This window comes from Desmodus rotundus, chromosome 10 (assembly GCF_022682495.2).
Source record: "Desmodus rotundus isolate HL8 chromosome 10, HLdesRot8A.1, whole genome shotgun sequence".
NCBI lineage: Eukaryota > Metazoa > Chordata > Mammalia > Chiroptera > Phyllostomidae > Desmodus > Desmodus rotundus.
In genome coordinates this window covers 11,457,609-11,479,173 of record NC_071396.1, presented here as the reverse complement: position 1 = coordinate 11,479,173, position 21,565 = coordinate 11,457,609, and the positions used below count along the sequence as shown (strand labels likewise).

Here is a 21,565-nt window from a genome sequence, read left to right as displayed (position 1 = left end):
ACTCCTCTGAGCTGTAGGCCCGTACGTCCGTCTGCCAACTGTCTGTACCTGCATGTCTCAAAATGACACAGCCCTGAGTGTGCTGAGAAAGGCCCAGCCCTGTCAGCTCCTGAAGATTCCGCCCCCTGCCCTGCCAGCTGCAGTGGTCCTGATTGTGAGTCAGACTCACATGAGCGTGAGAACCTCAAGCGCCTTCTCGGGGAAGCCTGCCTCGGCAGGACCCTGTGGGGCAGAGGGAGGAAAGGGAATTGATGGTACCACGTGCCCGTGGGATGCCAGGCCAGGGAGCAAGGTGGGCGCAGGGGGTCTGTGTTCTTCCTCAGGCCTGGGCCCCTCTTCGCCCTTCCTGGGGAAGGCGAAATGGACATTCTGCAAAGGGAAGAACAGATGGCTTCCCATCCATCCCAGGGCCAGTCTGCCAAGGCAACGCAGAAAGGGATGTTTCCACCACCAGTGCCAAAACACTGTTGACAGCCACCGAGGCCCTGGGGCTCCCAGGGGCTTCCCAGAAGTGAGTCCTCAAACTCCCAGGCTCACCCACTGGAGCAGAGCCCACTCTGGGTGGCAGGCTGGCCCACCACGGATGGGGGGAACCCTGGCAGGGACATACCTGACCTGCACAGCCACAGCTCAGCTCTCTGCCAGCCTCTCCACGTACAGCCACTTCCTCTGCACTCCAGAGGCCCATCCAGGACTCACAATGGGGCGAGGCTGCCTGTGGGTGAGCTGGATTGAACAAAAAGCTCCACACCAGGAAGGGCCTTGTTTTTCGCCCTGCGGGACCTGGAGCCTAGCCCTGGGAGCCCTGGCTGGCGCCAGCACCAGGGAAAAGGGGAAATGTGGTTCAAAGGCAAAAAGGCAGGGGAGTAAAAGAAGTAAAAACAGTGTGAGGGGGCAGCCTTCTTGGGGGAGCTGTGTTCTGGGGCCTGAGTGAAGGGACATCACCACCTGCCTCGGAGGGACTCCACTCTATCCCCGGACTCCCCATGTGCTGTATTGACAGGAAGGATAGAATCTGGGACTGTTGGCCTGATGAAACCATTCAGGGAGTCAGGAGCCAGCCCACCAGGTGGTCAGGCACTAATTGGCCACTTTGAATCCTGGCACTGCCACTTGCCAGCCGTGTAACCTCAGGACAGCAACTCACTCCACTCCTCCAGGCCTGTCTCCCCATCTGTAAGATGGGAGAACGAGGAACCTCCCTTAGAGAGCTGAGAGGATTTGATGAGTTAACTCAGGTAAAGTGGCCAGCACATGGCACACTACAGTTGGTGGGGGGGGCGGGCGGGCGCTAGTCTGAAGCTGATGGCACCTTCCCTGAGGAAGTGCCATCTGACCCAAGACGGGAAGTTACACGGTAATTCTCGTGAGAGGGCAGGGCAGAAGGTCCCAGTGTGGCCGGAAGGCAGAAGTGTGGGGAAGGGAGCATGGCCTGGGATAAGGAGAAACACCCCTGAGCTGGGGCCCCCCCCACAGGCTCATTTGCACGACCTGCCAGCCTCAAGTTGTATAATGCAAGGAGGGGCCAGATTCTCTCCAGGCAGAAGTGGCCACATTCCCTGGTTGGGGAGTTTCGTGTGAAGTCCTGTTCCATCTCATGTTCTGCCAATTAAAATAAGAGCTGGCAGGTTTTCCATTGGTTCTAAATTACTGGAGGAAAAAAACCCAAGTGAAACACAGTTCACTACCTATGAGAAAAAAGCATGACCTTTTGCAGAATTTCAGTACTTGCCAATTCTCTATTTGAGTAGAGAAAGACTCCTATTTCAGGGGATAATAGGAGTGGGCCATATAATATGCCTATTTGATTCCTTTCCCACCACTAACCACACTACCCTGCCCTCCTCCACCCTGGCGGGCTAGTTCTCAGCAATGAGCTCCCCATCTGGAAGCTTCCTCAATAGTGTGTAACAGGATCGCACTGTTAGGTGGGTGCTGGCTCAGTAACCTGAGCTGCTTTCTTGTCCAGGACACAGTGAAAGGGCCTGTGCTTCCTGGGAACAGCCCTAAAGACAAGGGGCAGCGTTTCGAGGAATGCCCTGGGTTGCTGGTGTCTCGATGGGGTTGGCTTGCTTGCAGCAACGTCTAGGTTGCAAAAAGGAATAAGAAGTCACAAAGGCTGAACTGCTCATGGAGTTCAACCAAAGGTCCTGGGGCAGCTCTGAAATTAAGACGTGCCCTCTTGACAGAGTATGACCATGACCTTGGGAGGAGCCCTGCCCATGGGCAGGAGGCACGGACCAGGCAAGGTGTGTGTGTGGGGGGGCCTTCCCCCACTGGGCGTCTGGGCCTGCCTCTCCTGCCACCTCCCAGAGAAAACAGTATCCACAGGCAGAAAACCCAGGAAGCAGGAAAGGATATCCATTTTGGCAAGAGACTTCCTGAGCTGCCCTTGTCACTACGGGGTTAAACGTGGGTCTTGGCACTGGCACCAAACTGTTTCTCTTACTTTCCGAAAGGTTCACGAGTCTCCAGTTCTAACAGAAGAGGAATGCACCAGAAAGTCACCACTCAGTGTAGCAAAGATCTCTTATTCCACAGGGAAAGGCAAGGCTGGGCTGCCAGGGGCACCCTGAGGTGGTGGCAGCCCTTGGGGCAGGGTGGAGAGCCCCCTCCCCCGTCCCTCTGAGCACTGCATGGCTCTCTGGTGCCACAGAGACACTTAGACCTCCTGCTCCCGTCATTAGCTCCCTGCCACCCTCACAGGCTCACAGTGGGCCACAGCTGAGCCAGGCTCAGGCCAGCCAGCCGGGCCCAGGGCGGGGACACTCAAACCCTTCCAGGGCGTCTGTATGTGTCTGGCACCACAGCCTCCCATGAGGGAGGCTGGGGACACTAAACACATCATCTCGTGTGCTGCAATAACCCCGAGGAGGAAGGAGTATTTTTTCCATTTTAAAGAGATTTAAAAATGAAGCTCCGAGAGGCTACGTAGTTTGCTTGAGTTAAACCCACTAGTAAGTGCCAGAAAACATCTGAACAATTTCTGCTTCTGACTGGGGATGAGGCCTATGGCCCTCCTCCTTCAGTTGGCTAGAGAATCTTCTGGAAAGTCTCTGAGCTCCTCAGAGAGAAGAGCATTTTCCCTATTATGCAAGCACTTTCCCTTAGACCTTGGAGAGCCCAACAGGTGTGGCTTTGCGGTGCCTGGACCGTGCACTAAGTTGGCTCCTCGTGAGAACCATGCCTACCCGCCTGGCAGCAAAAGTCGAAGGCAGGCAGTGGGGGGGACCAATGGGCGTGAAGACTGCACGCCAGGTGTTTGAGCCCGTCTGGAGGACTGCTGTAGGCGGGACTTCAGAGGGTGAAAGTAGCACTGCAGGGTAAGAAAGGATGAACTATGACCCGTGCCCCCAGAAAGACAAACAGACCTCCAGGGTAGAAGAGTCTGCTTCCCTTTGACCTGGGTTTGTGCAACGGTGTGTTTAGGTGTGCCGCTGACCCTTGGACAAGGTGGGGCAGGGGCACCGACACCCCACACAGCTGAAAATCCACATATAACGTTTGATCCCTCCAAACTTCTAACACCTGCTGCTGACCCAAAACAGAAACAGTTGAAGAACACATATTTTGTGTTTTATGTGTTATCTGTTGCATTCTTACACTAAAGTAAGCTAGAGAAAAGAAAATGTTATTGAGAAAAATCTAAAAGTTCTTCTGTGAGTTTCGTTAAATTGTCGCAAGTCTCCCCAATTTTTTTCCAATATATTTATTGAAACAGACTCATGTGTAAGTGGTTCAACCCCGTGTTGTTCAAGGGTTGACTGCGTAACCGGGGTTAGGACTGTGCTGTTCTATCCTGGTGGCCGGGAGCTCTTCCTGGCGCCCACCATTCCTCCCTCCTCAGGGAAAGGGATGGCTGGATCCCTGGCAAAGCTTTGGTTCCCTCTTGGGGGAACTACTGGGGTGCCTGCTCCACCTTAGCCTAAAGCACTGGGCCTAGGCCAAGAATACCCACAGGCAGCCCACCCACAGGTGACCCCAGGAGGCCAGCTGGGCTGGGCGGTGACTCTTTGGCCTCTGTCTGGGCCTGGGCTCTCTGTCTGAGGTTTGGCCCGTGCACCTTGGGGCCAGGGCCTGGGCTCTATTTCAGCTGCCTGCAGTGGACCTGGAAAACACTGCAGGGCCCACCCAGGCCCTATCAACTGACCATTCCCCACCTACAAAATTCCCTTCCCAAAGGTCCTGTTGGACTTCTCAAGCACAGAACCATCACATATCAGAGCTGCAGAGAGTCTCACAGATCGGATAGTCCAAGCTCGTCCTTGTATGGATGAGGCCCTGGGAGGGTGATGTGAAAGGCAGAGCTAGGACATGAGCTGGGTCCTCCTTCTATGCCAGTTCTCTTTCTGCATCGTTGTATCACCTCTCAAAGGAATGAACCCCTAACGATGGGATTCGGCCCTATCAGAGGTGGGTGCGAGCATGAGGTCCCAGAAGCCCCGCAAGTCACCACATGCCCGCTCCGTGCCCGCTGTGCCTGCTTCAGCCACAGTGGGTGCGCTCTGGGCTATTTCTTCAGCAGTGGCCACCAGCTCATGTTTAGCCCTTCTGTATTTTGTAACCTAGGCCATGGTCCATGTCTGTGAATTTTAAAGAAATGGATTCTGGGTAGCTTCTGCCCGCCCACGTCGAGGCCTGGTCAGGATGCTGGAAGGGGGAGAATCACGGTGTCAGGTGAATAGCCACTAAGCCTGGGTATGTGGGTGGGAGGGGCACTAGGCACTGGTCACATGGGGGCTCCCTGTGAGCTCCGATTTGTGCTGGGTTTAGACGTCAGACACGCACCAGGACACCACAGGAAGAGGTTGGGGGAGGCACTCCACTTCCTCCAGTGGCCAGATGCCCTTTCTCTAAAGGTCCTTCTGCCCAAGGGCAGTCACTTGCCATAAATGGCATCTACTCCTGTAAGTCTGTCCAACTAGGATGCTTAAGGTACAGCGAGAGCCAGGTGGGATCACACGGACGGGCGGGACTGGAGCAGATGGCTTTGAGGTTCCCCTGGCTGCCTTGCGGAGCAGTTATTTTCCATGGGCGTCTTTCCATCCCAGAACTGTGTGGGAGGCGGCGGAAAGTTTGGAGTCTTCTCCCTCTCAGGTGGGTGAGGAAGGAGACAGGAGGAACTGTGACCTCCTTCACTTTCCCGAGGGAGGTCACAGTTCATCCTGGCTCACCCGGTTCCAGTCGCTCACTCACACTAGAGAACACTGCTGGCAGCTTGGCCCACATGCAGACAAGAAGCTCTGCCATGCCAAGCACACATCTGCCACAGGGCCTTTGCACTTACTATTCTGTCCGCCTGGGGCGCTGTTGTCCCAGATAGCGGCTTGCCACTCCCTTACTCCTCAGGTTTATTCAAATGTCACTTCTCAGTGAGGCCTTCTCCTTCTACCTGAGATTCAGGCCCCTTCCCTCTTCAATGCTTGTTCTGCACTGCACACATCTTCTAGCATTCTTCATATTTCATGAATTTATCTTGTTTAGTGTCCATCTTTCCCGCACATAACTGCAGACCGCATGCCTAGAGCAGAGAGCAGTCCTTAAGCTCCACCCTCACCTCCTCCGGGGAAATAGGAGGGAGCTACCCCATGGCCCTCCTAGGTGTGGAAATTTGGGAAAGAAAAACTGTTTGCTGATCACCCTAGAGCCCTTTGCTGAATCAGGCCCAGGAGGGCCAGGGAAAGCTCCCCACAAGGTCCCCCAAGCCCAGAGTCCCTGCAGGAAGTAACCAGGGCACTGGAAGATGATGGTACTTTCTGGAGCAGCGCCAGCGGGGTTTCTCGAAAAAACTGTTTATTTTAAACCACACTGAATTCAGAGGAGGCTGCAGTGGCCCAGAATCAGGCATAAATCCCAATGTCCTCAGCCATTTCCCATAACAGCTCACAAATCTGGGCAAAGGCGCCTCCCTGGAAGCTGAGATGCCAACTGCCTAGGCTTCCTTACCTCCCACCCTACCCCAGAGATGCCAGGGCAGAGCCACAGTGTCAGGGAAGGGAGAGGATGTCTGTCCACCCAGGCGCCAGGGGTAGATAGCGGTTTTGGGGAGTCTGAAGTTTATGCACTGGAGGGGAGGGGAGGACAGTGGAAAAGGGGACACAGCTTGAAGAAAAAAGTAGTCAAAATTAGGATTTCAGCATTGCGAGAGCCCCCACCTTCCAACCCCCAAAGCTTCCTCCTTCAGAAGGGGCGGGGCACATGAGGGGCCAGAAGCCAAGTTCCACAGCTTCTGCGTCAGTGCCCCCCTGCCAGGGCGGGAGGCTGGGCCTGGCCAGGCTGAGTGGGCTGGCGGGCCCTCCCGAGAGGAGAGTAAGGAGAGGAGAGTAAGAGGTAAGAGAGGGAAAAGCCCCCGTAATGGGCAGAGATAGCAAGAAAGCTCATTGCAACGAAAACACGGTGAGATAGGTGGTAGGATTTGGGGGGCAGGCACATGCATGACACTGTGGAGTTAAGACGCAACCCTGGAATCACTAGTCTCTGGGACAGCCTGACGAGGGACTGTGCCCAGCGGGTCAGGGCCGTGGAAGTCACCACCCGGCCTCGGAGCCAGAAAGGTGGCTGGATGCCAGGCTCTGGCACGCGAGGGTCCAGTGTCCAGGACGCAGCTGCGGATGGGGAGGACAGGCGGCGCACGACACCAGTGGGTGCGGAGGCCTGTCTGCAAGTCATCTTGGAGCCCCAGCCTGCTAGACGACGCGACCCCACAGTCCCCCGCCCGTGGCCACCAGGCCCGGTCATCCTCACGCACCACCCCGCGCCGCGGGTCTCGCCCCGCCTATGCTCCCTGGAAACGCCCCCTGGCCGCAGGGCCCCCGAAGCTGCACCGCTGGCGCCCCAGGGACTTACGTTTGCTAGTTGGTTCCCTGGATCCCAGGCTCCTGCGGGGACCTGCACACTGTCCCTCTGGCTCCCGGTTCCCTGACGTCCGCGGCCGGTCCCGGAGCCCCACCGCTGACCCCGCCCAGGCTCATCCCCCTCCGTGGGGCGGTCCCAGCTTCGCCCAGGGCAGCAGGGACGTCCGGGATTCTGTCGTTACCTGAGGGCCCTGGGACAGTCTGCCCTGCTCTAAGGCTCTGCGTCTGCTCTGGAGCGGGGCTCCTCGGAGTGCAGGCGTGGGGCCGCGTCCGCGAACGCCTCCAGCGATCGGATGCAGTGACTTCCAGTCCGAACTTCGCTAACGGTGACGGCCGCATCCCCATGACCCCGAATATGCAAAAGAACTACTGAACTGCACACTTTAATAGGGGGAGTTTTGGCGTATGTGAATTATATCTCAATAAAGCTGTTCTTATGTAAAATAATGGCGGTGAGATTGTAAGCTGAGTCCTTAGAATATGAAATCTAAGACACTTAGATATTTCAAAGTACAACGTTCACATAAGCAGTCGATAAATAAGTAAGTTACAGAGTCCAGCTCCCCAGGGCAAACGTGGGACAGAATGCTACTTACTTTCGGCCAAAAGCCCTTGGGATAGAGCAAAAGAATGGGTATAAGATGCTCTCTAGAGTAAATTATATTTTAAAAATCAGAACAAAAGCTGTTCCTCTGTTCAAACTTCTGGGGAGTTTTCAGGAACATCCAGTAGAATGAAAAATAATGTGTGAGGGGGACAACTTCGGATTGAAAACTAGATCAATTCCTGATTCCCTGGGAAGGAAACAGCATTCTTTATGCCAAAAATGAATAATAGGAGTCGATCATGAGGAAACATCAGACAAACCCGAGATTAAATCACATTCTGAAAAGTAACCAGCCTGTACTCTTCAAAAATGTCAAGGTCAAAAAATGCCCACGTCGGGAAAGACAAGACGTGAGCACGAAAACGACGGCAATGCCCTGTGCGGGCTGGGGCCGGCCCAGAAGGTTCCTAGAAGGAGCGTTATTGGGACGACTGCAGACAGTTGAAGAAGGCCTGTAGATCGAATAACAGTATTATATTCATGTGTAACATCTTGATTGTGACAACTGAATTTTTCTAGGTGAATATCCTTGATCTTAAAAAATACACATTGAAGTATTTAATATGTAATTCTCTCTCTCTCTCTCTCTCTCTCTCTCTCTCTGCTCCCCACCTCAAGCTTTCCCTCCCGGGCACTCCCTGCTCTGTGGATGCTTCCCAATACATTGCCAATGGAAAGGTCATTGACTGCAGCAGACCCTGTGTGTATTTTACTATAGTTCACTTCCCAAAAGGGCATATCACCCATTCCTCAGTACAAAGCTATTATCTATTTCAAGATGAACTGATTATAAATGCACGTGACATCAAAGGGGTGGGGGTGGGGACACCAAATGGCTGATTTACAAAATCTCCTAAAGAGAGAACACTTTGTAAGAATACCGCTTGCATAGAACTGTTTCATATCTGTCTTTTCATCATTTTTATAATCAAGTATATTTACCAATCATCGATTAGCATGTGGTGCTCCGAATGAACCAATGAAACATAAGCAGAACCCCCAGTTTCTGGAAACTTGCCCATGTACAAGGGACAAGATAATTTATAAAGATATATCTTATGCACTGAGTCAATACACAGACAAAATAATTTAAGATTTTATATAGACTTCATATTTTATAAAAAGATGTTAAAAGAGACAACAGGCCAAAAATGGAGTCACCTGTGCTAGGCCCTCCTTCAGGAAGCCAGATGTAATTGACCTAACCTAACTGCTGCTTCAGTGTCTCCCAGAAATAAATGAAACTGTTAATCAGTCACTCTGGAAGTACCTGGTCAGCACTGGTGAGGTCATCTTCCTGTTAGACCCCTGCCTCCCCCCCCCCTCCAAGGAAGGTGACCTTGCCTGAAACAACCTTTTCTTTTGCTATTAACTCCTTGTCCCATCCCTCTTTCTGCCTTTAACTGATTCCGTTTTGTACAACTCTTTGGAGCTCCTTTCTCTTTGCCGGATGGGATGCTGCCCTACTCATGAGTCACTGGATAAAGCCAAGAAGACATTTAAAATACACTCCGTTGCATTTTTTAATAGTTGTAAATGAAGAGGAAAGATGTCAAATGTTAGACTTTTAAGCACTTTTCCTATGTCCACAGAAAGGACCCACTGACCCTGAAAATTCTTTTAAATGACTTCACATCGACTCCCCAAACCACTTTATCCCAGATTTCTAGAGGTCTCTGACTATACTGTATTCCCAGAACTTCCAAGGCAACAGTCAACAACACAATCTTGTGAAGATCAAGGTCAACAGAAGAATTTCCGTACATTAGCTGGTCTGTAAACACACAGTGCCAAAGCAGAGGTCCTCGTGGGCCCTCTATGGGCCTGCAGCGGACAGTTCTGTGACGTACTTAAGTACGAGGATCGTCTTGTCCCTGTTTTGCAGGGGTGGGAGGACTGTTATTTGAACTCCGTGTTACGATCAGTCAGTTGTCTGAAGCATCAAGTGGCTCTACAGGGCCTGAAGCCAACAAAAGTTTCTTCTCCCCACCCCCGCCCCATCCTTCTTAAAGAGCAAAACCCAGCTCTAACCCTTTTAGCCGATTCTTTTTATATTTGTTTACATTTTTTTAAACCTCACTTTAGGTACTATCTGTTGAAGACCTTAACTGATATGGAAATTAGCTCTTTCTTCAACTGACCTCACTATCCGGACTTCCCATCTCCTCTGTCTGCCCCGAATACATTTGCTTGTATCACTGTTCAGTGTTTTCATTATTATGAAGGCAATTCGAGCTGATCTCTAGTAGCTATGATTAATGTTCTTTTCCCTTATAACATGTTGTTTTCCCTAGAATTAACATTGGTAAAATTTGTGTAATGACCGTATTTTTCAGACTATATGATGCACCAGACCATAAGATGCTCCTAGGTTTTAGAGGAAAATAGGAAAAAAAAATTTTGAAGCAAAAAATGTGGTCCTGCTCCTGCCTCCTGTGACCCGCTCCACTGCCACCCCCTGCCCCCCCGCCGTGAGTCAGGTCATCTACATTTGGACTATAAGATGCACCCCCATTTCCTCCCAAATTTGGGGGGTGCATCTTATAGTCCGAAAAATGCGGTATTTATGTACCAATCGCTACTTCAACACTAACCTATCAGTCATCTAAATCCCTTTATAATAAATTTATTCACAACAGATTTTCTTTTCAAACATTTTAAAAATTATTTATTGATTTTAGAGAGAGGCAAACATTGGTTTGTTGTTCCACTTATTTATGCATTTACTGATTAATTCTTGTATGTGCCCTGACTGGGGATCAAACCCACAACCTTGGTGTATCAGGACAATGCTCTAACCAACTGAGCTACCCGGCCAGGGCATGTCAGACTTTTCAATTTTATTTCCTTAAAGTGCCTGAGGAGCCTTCTGACCTGCCTCCTGTCTGGTCTAGTTGCCCCATCCTTGGAACTCAGAGCTGTTCTCTGAGTTCCCCCTTCACTGCCATCCTCTGGAATCCTCCCTGCGGGCTCCTGTGTAGTGTCTGCTTCCTTTATCCACTTCCCACCCCGCCCCTGTCTTCCTCCTCCTTGGGTCACTCCCTCACTGTAGAAGAACACATCCTTCAGTGGCTTAAAAAAAGAAAGAAAAAGATTGTATTTATTTTTAGAGAGAGAAGGGAGGGAAAAAAAGGAGAGAAACATCAGTCGATTTCCTCTCATACATGCCCAGACTGGGGACCGAACCCGCAACCCAGGCACGTACCCTGACCAGGAATCAAACCTGCAACCTTTCCTTCGTGGAACAATGCCCAACCAAACCAAGCCATGCTTGAGTGGCTTCTTAAAAAAAGGGTATGTGGGAGGTAAAACCTCGAGACATTGAGTAGGTAACTCTTCCCAGGGATTCCATGCTTCCATATTCCTTCCTTTTGCTATGTGACTTTCCGTGCCTCCCTGAGGATGCATGTAGTCCCCATGTCACTGACATCAGGCTTGGACGTGTCACTTGCTTTGATCAATAGAACAGGATGTGACATCTGAGCAGAAGTTTTAATAGTGGTTGGGAGGTTCTGCTCTTTCTTCCTGGAGCCTGGGATGAAAGACTGGAGCAGGAGGCCTGTGGAGCCACAGCTACCTGTACTTCGAGTAACAAATGTTTTATTTCCAAAGTGCTGAGATTGTTACCTCAGTAAAACGTAACCTCAGTGTGCCTGGAAATGTCTTTATTCAGTGCTTCCCATGAATTAATAGTTTTGGCTCAATACAAAATAAAAAATTCCAGGATGGAATTTTGAACGCATTGCTCCATGATCTTCTGCTTTTCCAGTATTGCCACTGAGAAGTCCAGGGCCATTCTGATGCCTGAGCCTTTTCAAGACACCCCCCCCCCCCCGCCCCGCCCCGGAAACTTCCAGCATCTTTTCTTTATCCCCCACTTTCTGAGGTTCTGAGCTCATTGGTCTTGACATTTGGTCTACTTCCACCCTTCGTGCAAGGCACTAGGAGGGCCCTTTCAGTCTAGAAGTGCACGTCCTTTAATTTTGCAAACACTTCTTAAATAATATGGATTTCTTCCACTCCATTTTCTTTTTTCTGGAATTCCTATTTTTGAAACCTTGATTCTGATTTTCCTCTCTTTGTTTTCTGCTTCTTTTTGGATCTATTTTCTGAGGTATCTGCAATTTTTTCCCCACTTTTCACTTCAGCTATCACGTTCTTAATTTCCAAGAGTGTTTAGATCTGGGTTCCCCCCACAATCGAGCCTGAGACAAACTCTTCTGTGTAAGTAGCTTGCTTGGGAAGTTGTCCTGGGGGCAGGCGTTAAGGGCTAGAGAGGTGGAAAGGTAAGGGGGAAAGAATACAAGGATGTTTTCAAACTGGCTACTGCTCTGAGCAACTGGTGCTTGATTCTATGGAACCTTCCGAGAAGCTTTATGAGAGCTGTCCACCCAGGGGACAGAAAGCGGGAGTATTAGTTCCTGTCCCTGAATGGTCAAGGGTGACCTCACAGGCCCTGACTTGCCTGCATCTCTGGGTTGCACATGCACGAAATGCCAAGGAGACTGATGTCAGGCCGAAACCACAGAGGAATGCACTGAGAGCGTAAGAGGCTGACCTGGAACTTCTGTCCCACAAAAGGTATTTTTTGGAGGCTGAACACCAGATGCTGCGTCACCTCAAGTCCTTTAGAAAGCACGGGCCAATGGAGTAGGTGGTAGAAATGCCTGCGAAGGGAGGGAGATTGGGTAGGAAGAGCCTCAAACTGCAGTGCGGCTCTCCATCTGCCTGGGAACAGTGCAGTCCAGGTCACAGGAGGTGTGGCGACTGGGGGCTGTCACTACTCTTATTTTTTAGAGAGGGGAAGGAAGAGAGGGAGAGAAACACCAATGTGTGGTTGCCTCTCACATGCCCCCTAGTGGGGAACCTGGCCTGCAACCCAGGCATGTGCCCTGACTGGGAATCGAACCAGCGACCCTTTGATTCACAGGCCAGCACTCAACCACTGGCTGGTTTTTTTCTTTTTCAAAACACCTTATTGAGCTATAGTTGGCATGCAATAAACTGCATATATTTAGAACATAGTTTCCTAGGTTTTGGCCTATGTACACTCACGTGAAACCGTCACCCTATTCAAGACTGTGGGTATACCCATCACCCCGCCCTTTCCCCAGGTCCCGCTGTAATCCTCCCACCCACACCTCCCCGCAAGGATCTGCGGTCACCTGCAGTCCCTGTAGGCCGGTTTGTTCTCTATTTTATATAAATCAGATCACCCAGTATGCATTTTCATGTCTGGCTTCTCTCTCTCGGTGTAATTGTTTTGAGATTCATCTACCCTATCACGTGTTAGCAATAGTTCATCCCTTTCATCGACGAGTAGTATTGCTATATATGGACATCCACAACTTATTTACCCAAAAACCTTCTGACGGACTTTTGGCTTGTTTCTGGTTTTTGACTATTTGTGAAGAAAGCTATTATGAACATGCACGCACAACTCTTTGGATGGATGGTAGATACATGGGAAACTTTTAAAGACACGGTCGGCTTTCTGAAGCGGCTGTACTGGTTTCCACGTCCACCAGCGGCGTGAGAGAGTTCTGGTTGCTGTGTGTTCTTGCTGGCACTCGGGATGGTCAGTCTTTTTAGTTTTAGCTATTCTGATGTGTGCAGTGGCATCTCATCATTTTAATTCGCATTCTCTTGACAACCGACGAGGTTGAACATCTTTTTACGTGCTTATTTGCTATCTGTTCAAATCCTCTGTGGGTTTTTTAGGGAGCGAGGCTGTTTGAGTACTCAGAGTGCTTTATGTTATGGTACAAGTCGTTAAGTCTATGAGAGATCTTATATTTTTAAGACAGAAAGCTCACAGGCTAGGTGCCCTGGAGGGGGAAGCCGACCCTGTACAACCGAGAACTCAGGCAGCCTAACTGCAGTGCTCAGGGGCTCTGTGACCCAAGGAGAGGGGCTCTTTAGAAGAGAAAACAAAATGAAACTCTGTGAACTGCTGACTGCACCTAGAACCTCAGTGACTAGTGGCTTCATGAGGTTACCTTAGACTCGAAGGTGGGTCCCAACTTGTGGCACCTCTGGGCCACACATTAAATACACAAACACTAACGAAAGCTGATGGGCAAAAAAAAGGTTTTAAGGAAATTTACGATTTTGTGTCTGGCCACATTCATAGCTGTCCCGGGACACGTGCGGCCTGCGGGTGGGTCACCCCTGCTGGAGTCAGCAGCGTTTGATCAAATACGTCACAAAACCGCTTGCTGAAAATTAATCCATAAAGTATGATTAGAGCCCAGAAACACTTCCTGATGTAAAAAACGGAAGCACACAGCACTGTGATTTTCACACTATATTATGGTTGGGTATTTTATTATTTATATGGTCCTTCAAGAGATTCAAATACTTTTACCACTTACCACCACCTAGGTCTCTCAATAATTTTATTTTTTACAGACACAGATAAACACAAGTTTTAGATTGAAGGATTTCAGTCTGCTTCCCCTCCCCCCACCACACACACACAAGAACACTCTGTGAGGGCAATCTTGTATTTCCCAACTGCAAAAAATGCCATTTAATAATATAGCTTGGCAGAAAGGGCAGACATTACCAATAAATAATGGTTCAATTAAAGTTATGAGAAAATGTAAGAGCTAGCTTTTTGTACCTTTTCCCCTGAGAAACCATCATCGTAACAATAATAGTAATAATAGCAGCTACCATTTATTGAGCTTACTATGTTCTAGGCACTGTGCTAAAGGCTTAATATGGATTATGCCATTTAACCCCCAGAATGTCCAATGAGTACCGCTATTAACCCGATTTCCAGGGGGCAATGAGGCTTACAGAAGTCTCTCGTCTGAGACCACAGAGGTAGAAAGTAGCGGAGCCAGAATCACATCCTAGGCAGTCTGCCTCCGGACCTCTGCTCTCAGCTGCACAGGACCCCAAGGACCCAAATGCTAGTCCCGTCCTTCCTGGTTGCCTTTATAAAGTCATGTTAAAAAAGGGAAGATGTAATGAGAAAGAAAAAAGCCAAAGAAAAGCTAGTGATCCCACTAATTGTCAGGGAGGGGGAACCCACAAACTCAGAAGACCCCCAGACTACCTGACTACTTTCCTTAACCGAGAAGCGAAGCTTGTCGTTGCCATACAGCTTGGAGAAACGGAATGAAAAGTACCGAGAAACAAAACGAAATTTACTGAACAGTAGCACGAGGCTCACTTCACAGTCTATGAATACAGTATATCCCAGGCAAGAAACCAGTAATTCTTATGACGTGAAAAACTTCAAGAGAAACCATCTATATTTACCTAATAGTTTATTTCCTGACCTCTCTGAAACGTCAAAATTCATATGGCTAATAGAACTTTCTGTATTAAAATGTTGCTCAACATGACAGCTTCCGAACAAAAATATTTCAATGCAGGAATCAACATGTGAACATTACACTTAGGTGGTGGAATTCAGGTTACAGATATAAGATAAATATCAAATAATATCCTTCTGGTATAATGGAAAACATAACAGTTGTGAAGGCATGCTTAACACCCTGGTTAGGCAGAGGGGGAGAAGTGGGCAGGGGCTGAGAGGTATGCGAAGGTGTAACAGTACGTACGGCCGGTAGCCCTTCTGACAGGCTGTTCGGGAACCGCGTGACCGACGTTCTGGAACACGGCACCTTCGGCCATCGGTGACGGTTGTGCTCACGTGTTTGGAGCACTGAGAAGTAGGTTCAAAGTCTGCTCAACCAGCTAGTGCTACTCTGAAGTCCTTATGTTCGAAACAGAGTTGAAATGTGCAAAGTCCAAGATCCCGCACATCTGTTTCCATGATTGTTTTAGACACAGCCGAGACCACACTGCTGGACACGGCAGGTCCTGCTGGGCGAGGTTAATTCTGGTCACCGCATGCTGTACGTGCTGCTCGTCAACTGCACACGTTTTATGCCCCAAAAGGAATCTATCGATCCAACAAAATGGTTACATTTAATTTCTTCTAAAGATGGAGAAACTAAAGAATAGGCTTTTCTTGATAGTTCATTTTCAAATTACTGATACGAACTTACTAAAAGAAATAGTATTTTACCCAGCATCAAAGAATCTGCAGAAAGTTTCTAAGAGAGCCAACTTTCTTGTTCAATTTCCAAAAATAAAATGCCTTCTAACTGAAAGCATTTATATCCATGGCTCTCTAAAGTAAACATTAAAAAACAAAGTTAAAAAAAAAAATGACCCTTCAGCTTCTGAATAGCCCGCTAAGTTATTACATAAAGTATTTTCTGTCCCAACACTTCCTCAGTTCAGGATATTTACTTCCTAAGAACATGGTAAACAGGCTTCATCTCAAACCACTCAGTCCGTTTCCATGGCAACACTGCGGGATTCCTTGGCTACCATGAGTCGCATCAGTTGACTGTGGAATTTCTCAATCTTCTTCACATCTTGAGCTTGGTCTGTTCTGTACACCAAACACTGTCAGAAAGTTGAAAGGCACACGTTAACTATGTAGAAGTAGATTGTCAACAGTACCACTGTCTGGGTAAAAATGTGAGCCTTTGCCACCACTGTTTTTGCCCTATTCTCTCCAGGGGCCATACTAACAAAATTACATTCAAGTTTCCAAACCTCTAGCAATTACATTCCATAAATGTCACTGCTGTGGATTGAAAAAGCTCAGTGAACTCTATCAGAAGCTTATCAAAAAATAACCAGTCAAGTAGTATGTTAAATCCTGCTGTGGTCTGATGGGAAGAACTCAAATCTCGAGCTTTTCAGTAATAGAGAAAAAAGCAGATGACAGGGGATGTGAGGGTGGGGTTTATACTGAGTGACGAGGAGCCACGGAAGATTTTTAAGGGGGGGGACACATCAAACTCGCAGTTTTAGAAATCAGTCCAGCAGCAGTGCAGGATGGCGGAAGGATGAACTGGCAGCAGGGACACAGTCAGGAGACTATTGTAATAGTCCAGGCAAGTGACGACGACATCCTAGACTTGAGAGTACTGGTGGAGATGGAGTATTTGTTCCTGACAGGTACGGAGTGAGGGGGCTTGAATCATTAATCCCCAAATGCCTAAAAAACCATACGGAATGTACCACAGGATCAACTACGGGTTTTTCAAGGGAAGGAAGAGTGGACACGAGAATGAGGGCGAGGAAGGGATCACAGGTGATCCACAAACACACAACTGAAACTAGAGAACAGGAGAAGGAGCTGTCGGAGAAGAGGCGGTGAGTTCCGTTCTAGACAGGCTCATTTTGAGTAGTGAGGTTAGGATACTCAACATAGAGCTAGTCAGGGCGTCAGAAAAACATGTGAGCTAAATGTACAGATTTGATAACAGACATAGATACAGGCAGTACTGAACTTAATGACCGAACAGATTACTCCAGAGAAGTGGTGTGAAAAAGACAACCACGGACAGAATCCCAGAGAGGCCACTATTTCTGGGGACATATCAGTGAAGCAATTAGCAACCAATGAAACAGAAACACAGAAAAAGAAAACAAGATAAAATGGAGCCACAGATTCCAAAATAATGTTTTCCACGAGAGTGGTTTTCTGTATCAAAAGCAGGGAGGCAGTGAAGGCAGGCAAGAACCGGTGAGACTGCGGGGTGTGAGTCAAGGAGCCACCACCGAGCTCTCAGCACGAGCAGCTCAGTGCAGCGCAGTCTGCAGACGGCAGCTGGCAGGGGCTCAGCAGTGAGCAGGCCGGGGAGGAGAAAGATGTGACTATAAAGCCTGTATCTTGTGTTCAAATACCATCATTCACTTGTCACATGCCCATAAGGAAACCTTTGTCCCCTTATATCCATTTATGGCCTCTACATTCTTCTTAAGGTTTGAAGGGAGCAATTACTAAACTACACCTGATATGCTATCTTAATGAAGCAAGTTAAATTATTTCCCCAAGAGCCTATAAAAGGAGCTTCTATAATGTGGCTCTCGACTTTGGAATGAAATGCAAAATAATAATCCTAACAGGTAATTTGCATAAATTCTATGTAAATAATTTCAAACAAATCTGAAAGTATGCAATAAATAAAAGTGTATACTTACGACTAAATCATCTGTTACTTTCATACACAAACTCCCATCAGAATGCCTATACTTGAGAACCACACGTGCCTGAAACAAAAATGCATGTTTAGAAACAGGGAAGTCAAAGGATATTTCTCATAAATGATTTAGCCTTCAGATTGGCTAAAATGACCCTTTTAGAATTAATACCTAAAATGTCCAGTTATCTTAACAGTAAACTTATCACTATTGAAATGAGGTAGAATACAGCACTCGAGCCATTCCTATTGCTACAATTATTTATTGATTTATTGATTTAAAGACATGAGGTGGTTTGGCATTTCCAGCCAGTAAAAACGTACACAGACGGGATCGAAGTATGCCACCTAAACAAGCCACTTGGGCAGAAGGACGATTTTGAGCTGGAGGCGGTTAGGCCTCTGCCCTTTCTGGCTAACAGCAGGTCACAAATGAACCTCCCTGTAAAGGTTCATAACCGTTCCCCTCTCCTTTACCCAGAAGGGCACTTCTCTGCTTAGGAAGCTGCAGTAAACGACTATTTACCACACACTCCCTAGGCACCTTCCCACAAGTCACCCTGCCTCCCAGACACCCCCAGCCCCCTTTTCTTTTTCCAGCCTGTTCTACACTTTGTCAGCCTTTGTAAAGACGGCACCTAGGCTCCAATTCTAACTGCCCCTGCTATTTCTTTATGAACTCCAGTTCTTATGTTAACAGTTTTCCCTTGTTTATCTGCCTTTTGGCAGGTTAATTTGCAGGACCCCAGCAATTAAACCTAAGAGAATAAAGGAGAAAGTTCTTCCTCTCTTACAGTACTGACACTCTCAGCCACAGGGGAATGACAGGAACAGAAGGGGGGAAACAGCAGAGGGCTGGGTAAGTCCAGACCCATCCCTCAGGAAACCCAAGTTCACATCTCCCCTGTCCCACGGCTCTCGGTAGGCGGACTGAGGCTCGAGCATTCAGCAAAATCACACCTTTCCCATGATGGTACACGGATGCGTTATTACAGAAAAGCAGAGTTCTGCCTTGAAAAGACGTCTCCATCCACATTTTCCCAAATCTAGAATAAATCCTAAATTGAGTGCCATCCTACACAATACTTTTTGTTAAAAATATTTAGTTCTCCAGACACGAAAAGAAACTGAAACCTTAAAATGTACTAAGTGTGACAACTATGTAAAGTTTTAACTCTCAGTTAAAAGAATACCCATTGCCTTCATCAGGAGAAATGAGTTAAAGGGTCAATGGCATTATAATAAGGTCAATTTTATAACTAGGGGGCACCTAAGTTACCACGCCAGATGCCTTGGAGAAACAAGGAAATCCAGACTCTTGCTCTCTCAGGAACTTTGAATCCCACCAGCCAAAAATAACCAAAACATAAAAGAACATGAATTAGGTCCTCTAAAGGCACACACAGGTAAAATGCTGAGAGAAAACAAGCAATTCAGATTGGGGCAAGAGGAAGTGTAAAAAGGTTTCGTGGAGGTGGCTTTGCAAAGAATCTTTTTGCTTTCAGGGAAGAAGGCGGGATAAAGGCTGAAGCAGCAGCCTGCATGAAGATTCTGTGAATTCCGTAGCTGCATGAGGCTAGAGCCCAGGGTGGTGGAAACGGTGGGAGACTATGCGAAACAGGCTGCTGAGAGGGTCGGCCGGTGGGCCTGAGCCTGCACTTGACCCAGCTGTTAATGAAGAACCGCTCTGTAAGCAGAAAACGGAGAGTCCTCAATGTGTTTTAGACTGTTGAGGTGAGACAGGGAGCGGGGATTAAAGACGCAGGCAGACCAACTACGAGGTCAGTCCGTGGTCCAGCCGCGACACCACCTTCAAGTAGGGCGATGTCAGACAGGACGGCAGACGGGACTATGTGCGTCATTAAAGGTTCAGTGCGGTCGGGAGAGAAGAGAGATTTTTTTGTAAAACAGGTTCAGAGAATTCTGACAAAATTTATTTACTTCTTTAGTCCTGGCAGGTAGCAACAACAGCATGGACTTGGGGTTTAGAGTCCTAATTTCAATTTTAACTTAACCTCTTAGACTATACATGTCATTTAATGTATCTAAGATTTACTCAACTACCTCAAGGGGCTGTCTTCATTGTTCACATAAACTATACACACAAATATACGTAACACAGGAGTCTGTCAATCGCCACTAGAAGGCTCTCATGAGAACGCAGGGGTTTGAGGCCACTGGCATTTTCTGATTGGGTGAAGAGCCAGCAAAGTTCTCTCTGCTGCTGTTCACGGCAGTGCCCTGCAGTTACCATTTTATTTTAGTTTCCATTTTCCCTGGCACCACCAGCACCACATTTAAAGGACTACTCTTGACAAGAACTTGTATATTCTTTACTTACTTTTAGAAGTCTCAGTGTATACAGTGGGCACTACCAGACTAAAATCCTGTACTGTTCTCATGGTACATGGTTTCAACGAATAAACTAATGGCCCCACGAACAAGAGAAGCCATCCAAACGGAGGGGCCGTGTCATAACCAAAGCATGTGATTTACAAAATATCTAACCCACTTCATCGTTTATTGTTGTATTATTTTGTTGTAAATAATGGAACAGAGTATTCCACAGCTTCTTGTTACCTATCAAAATTTAAAAGCTAGCAGGATTTTTAGTTAACAAGGTGGTGTTTCAAATAATTTTTAGGTATGACAAAGTAAATCTTAGCTTTTTTAATAATGAGTTAACCTCTGGAATCCACTTACGTAATCATTTCTGTGGGGGCCTTCAATGAATTCACGAGTCCCTTACAATTGTTTCTAAACTTTAATGTTTAGGCTCATTTTGCTGGGGGAAGGGTGCAAGCATTCTCATTCTCAAATGGGCCCTGACCTCTAAAAGATTAAGAACCACTATTCTAACGGGTGTAGATGCCTCTAAATTGGGGTTTTTCATGAACGTGTCAGCGGTGGCAGAAAAAATTTACTGTTCTATTTTCGAGGAGGGACCCTCCCGCCCTGGCGGTACCGGAAACGGGCAGCAAGACTACAAGGCCAGGAAGGCAAAGCTGCGGGTGGGGGAGGAGCCCTGCCCTGAGGGACACGTAAACCACTCAATTCCTAAGGGACAGTCGGGGGTTGGGGGCAGGAAAGGCCGGCCGCAGGGCTGCTTTCGGCCCTGAAATGGTTCTGCTTTTGCCCATTTCAGGGCCTCATCGGGCCATTAGTCAGAGAGGAGGCAGCAGGCACAATCGGACTTGGAGGGGTCCGTCTACGGTCAATGGCAACACCTCCCAGGGCGTTGAAGACGCTCTGGGGGCCGAGCAGACGGCAGTGAAGACATCCTGACCTGGGCCTGAGTATGGAGCGCTGGCCCCGCCAGCGACTTACCTTCATAGGGTCGGCGAGGTAGAGTTTCTCGGCCGCGCGACTGAACTCCTCCCAAGTCTGGTACTGCGGCATGGTGGGCCCGCTGCAGGACGACTGGGAGGCAAAGCCTGACCGGAGGCTGCGTGACCTGGCCCCCCCGTACTACCTACTTCCCGCTGATCAATATCGTGGCCCACCCGACCAAAGAGGGTGGTGCCTCCTCGCACCAACGTCTCTTTTTATTGGATGGCCGGATGGCCCTTGACCAATAGGAAGTATGGATGTTGTCAGGAATGGGGCGGAACCCTGAGAGGGTGGCTCTGGGAGCTGGCCCGGAGAGGTCGAGAGCAGGGGGATAGTTGGAGGCTCCCACAGCGCCCCCTGGAGCAGTGGGGGAGCATCTGTCCCGCCGCCCTGTAGGCGGGGCTTCTAGGTAAAGCCAGAGTGCGCTGGAAAGAAGTGTAGGGGTTGTGCTGGTCAAGTGCCTTTTCTTACAGATAATAGTCACTATTTATGGAGTGTTACTAAGTGCCAGATGCTATTTTAAAGTTCATACGGCTTAATTCATTTAACACTAATGAAAGCCCTATGAAGTAGTACTATTATTACTCCCATTTTATAGGTGCTGAAACTGAGCCCACTGAAATGAAATAGTTCACCCAGTTCTGTAGCTTAATGGATCTTGGACCGAAACCTCTTATTCCTTAATCTAACACTCTTTTCACTAAGACACTGCCACTCAAGCCCTTTGGAAACGAAAGACTACATGTCTTTTC

General features: G+C 48.4%; 2 protein-coding genes across 5 annotated transcripts in view; both read right to left on the bottom strand.

Moving 5' to 3' along the window:
* The window catches only part of EPHX1 (epoxide hydrolase 1), a 30,892-nt gene extending 23,837 nt beyond the window's left edge, over positions 1–7,055 (bottom strand). Inside the window, exons 1-2 of one of the 3 annotated variants that reach the window (XM_045184423.3) lie at positions 6,847–6,954; positions 611–715 (exon numbers count right to left, since the gene is read on the bottom strand). The gene's annotated coding sequence lies outside the window, so the exon portion shown is untranslated. Of the gene's footprint in view, positions 1–610; positions 716–6,846; positions 6,998–7,036 lie in introns of those variants that run through there. The other 2 variants (XM_053912632.2, XM_024576162.3) reach the window with 2 other exon arrangements.
* Positions 7,056–13,755: 6,700 nt separating this feature from the next.
* On the bottom strand, positions 13,756–20,988 carry SRP9 (signal recognition particle 9). Of its 2 annotated transcripts, XM_045184424.3 has the most exons (4): positions 20,811–20,988; positions 17,485–17,553; positions 15,736–15,894; positions 13,756–15,382 (listed from the first exon to the last, which is right to left on the bottom strand). In XM_045184424.3, exons 1-3 carry the CDS (start codon positions 20,880–20,882, stop codon positions 15,775–15,777), a joined length of 261 nt encoding a protein of 86 aa, XP_045040359.1. In that variant the 5' UTR covers positions 20,883–20,988; the 3' UTR covers positions 13,756–15,382; positions 15,736–15,774. The 2 variants fall into 2 exon arrangements, with proteins under 2 accessions (XP_045040359.1, XP_024431879.1); XM_024576111.4 differs by having other exon boundaries at positions 13,756–15,894; positions 20,811–20,987.
* Between the last annotated feature and the right edge of the window lie 577 nt (positions 20,989–21,565).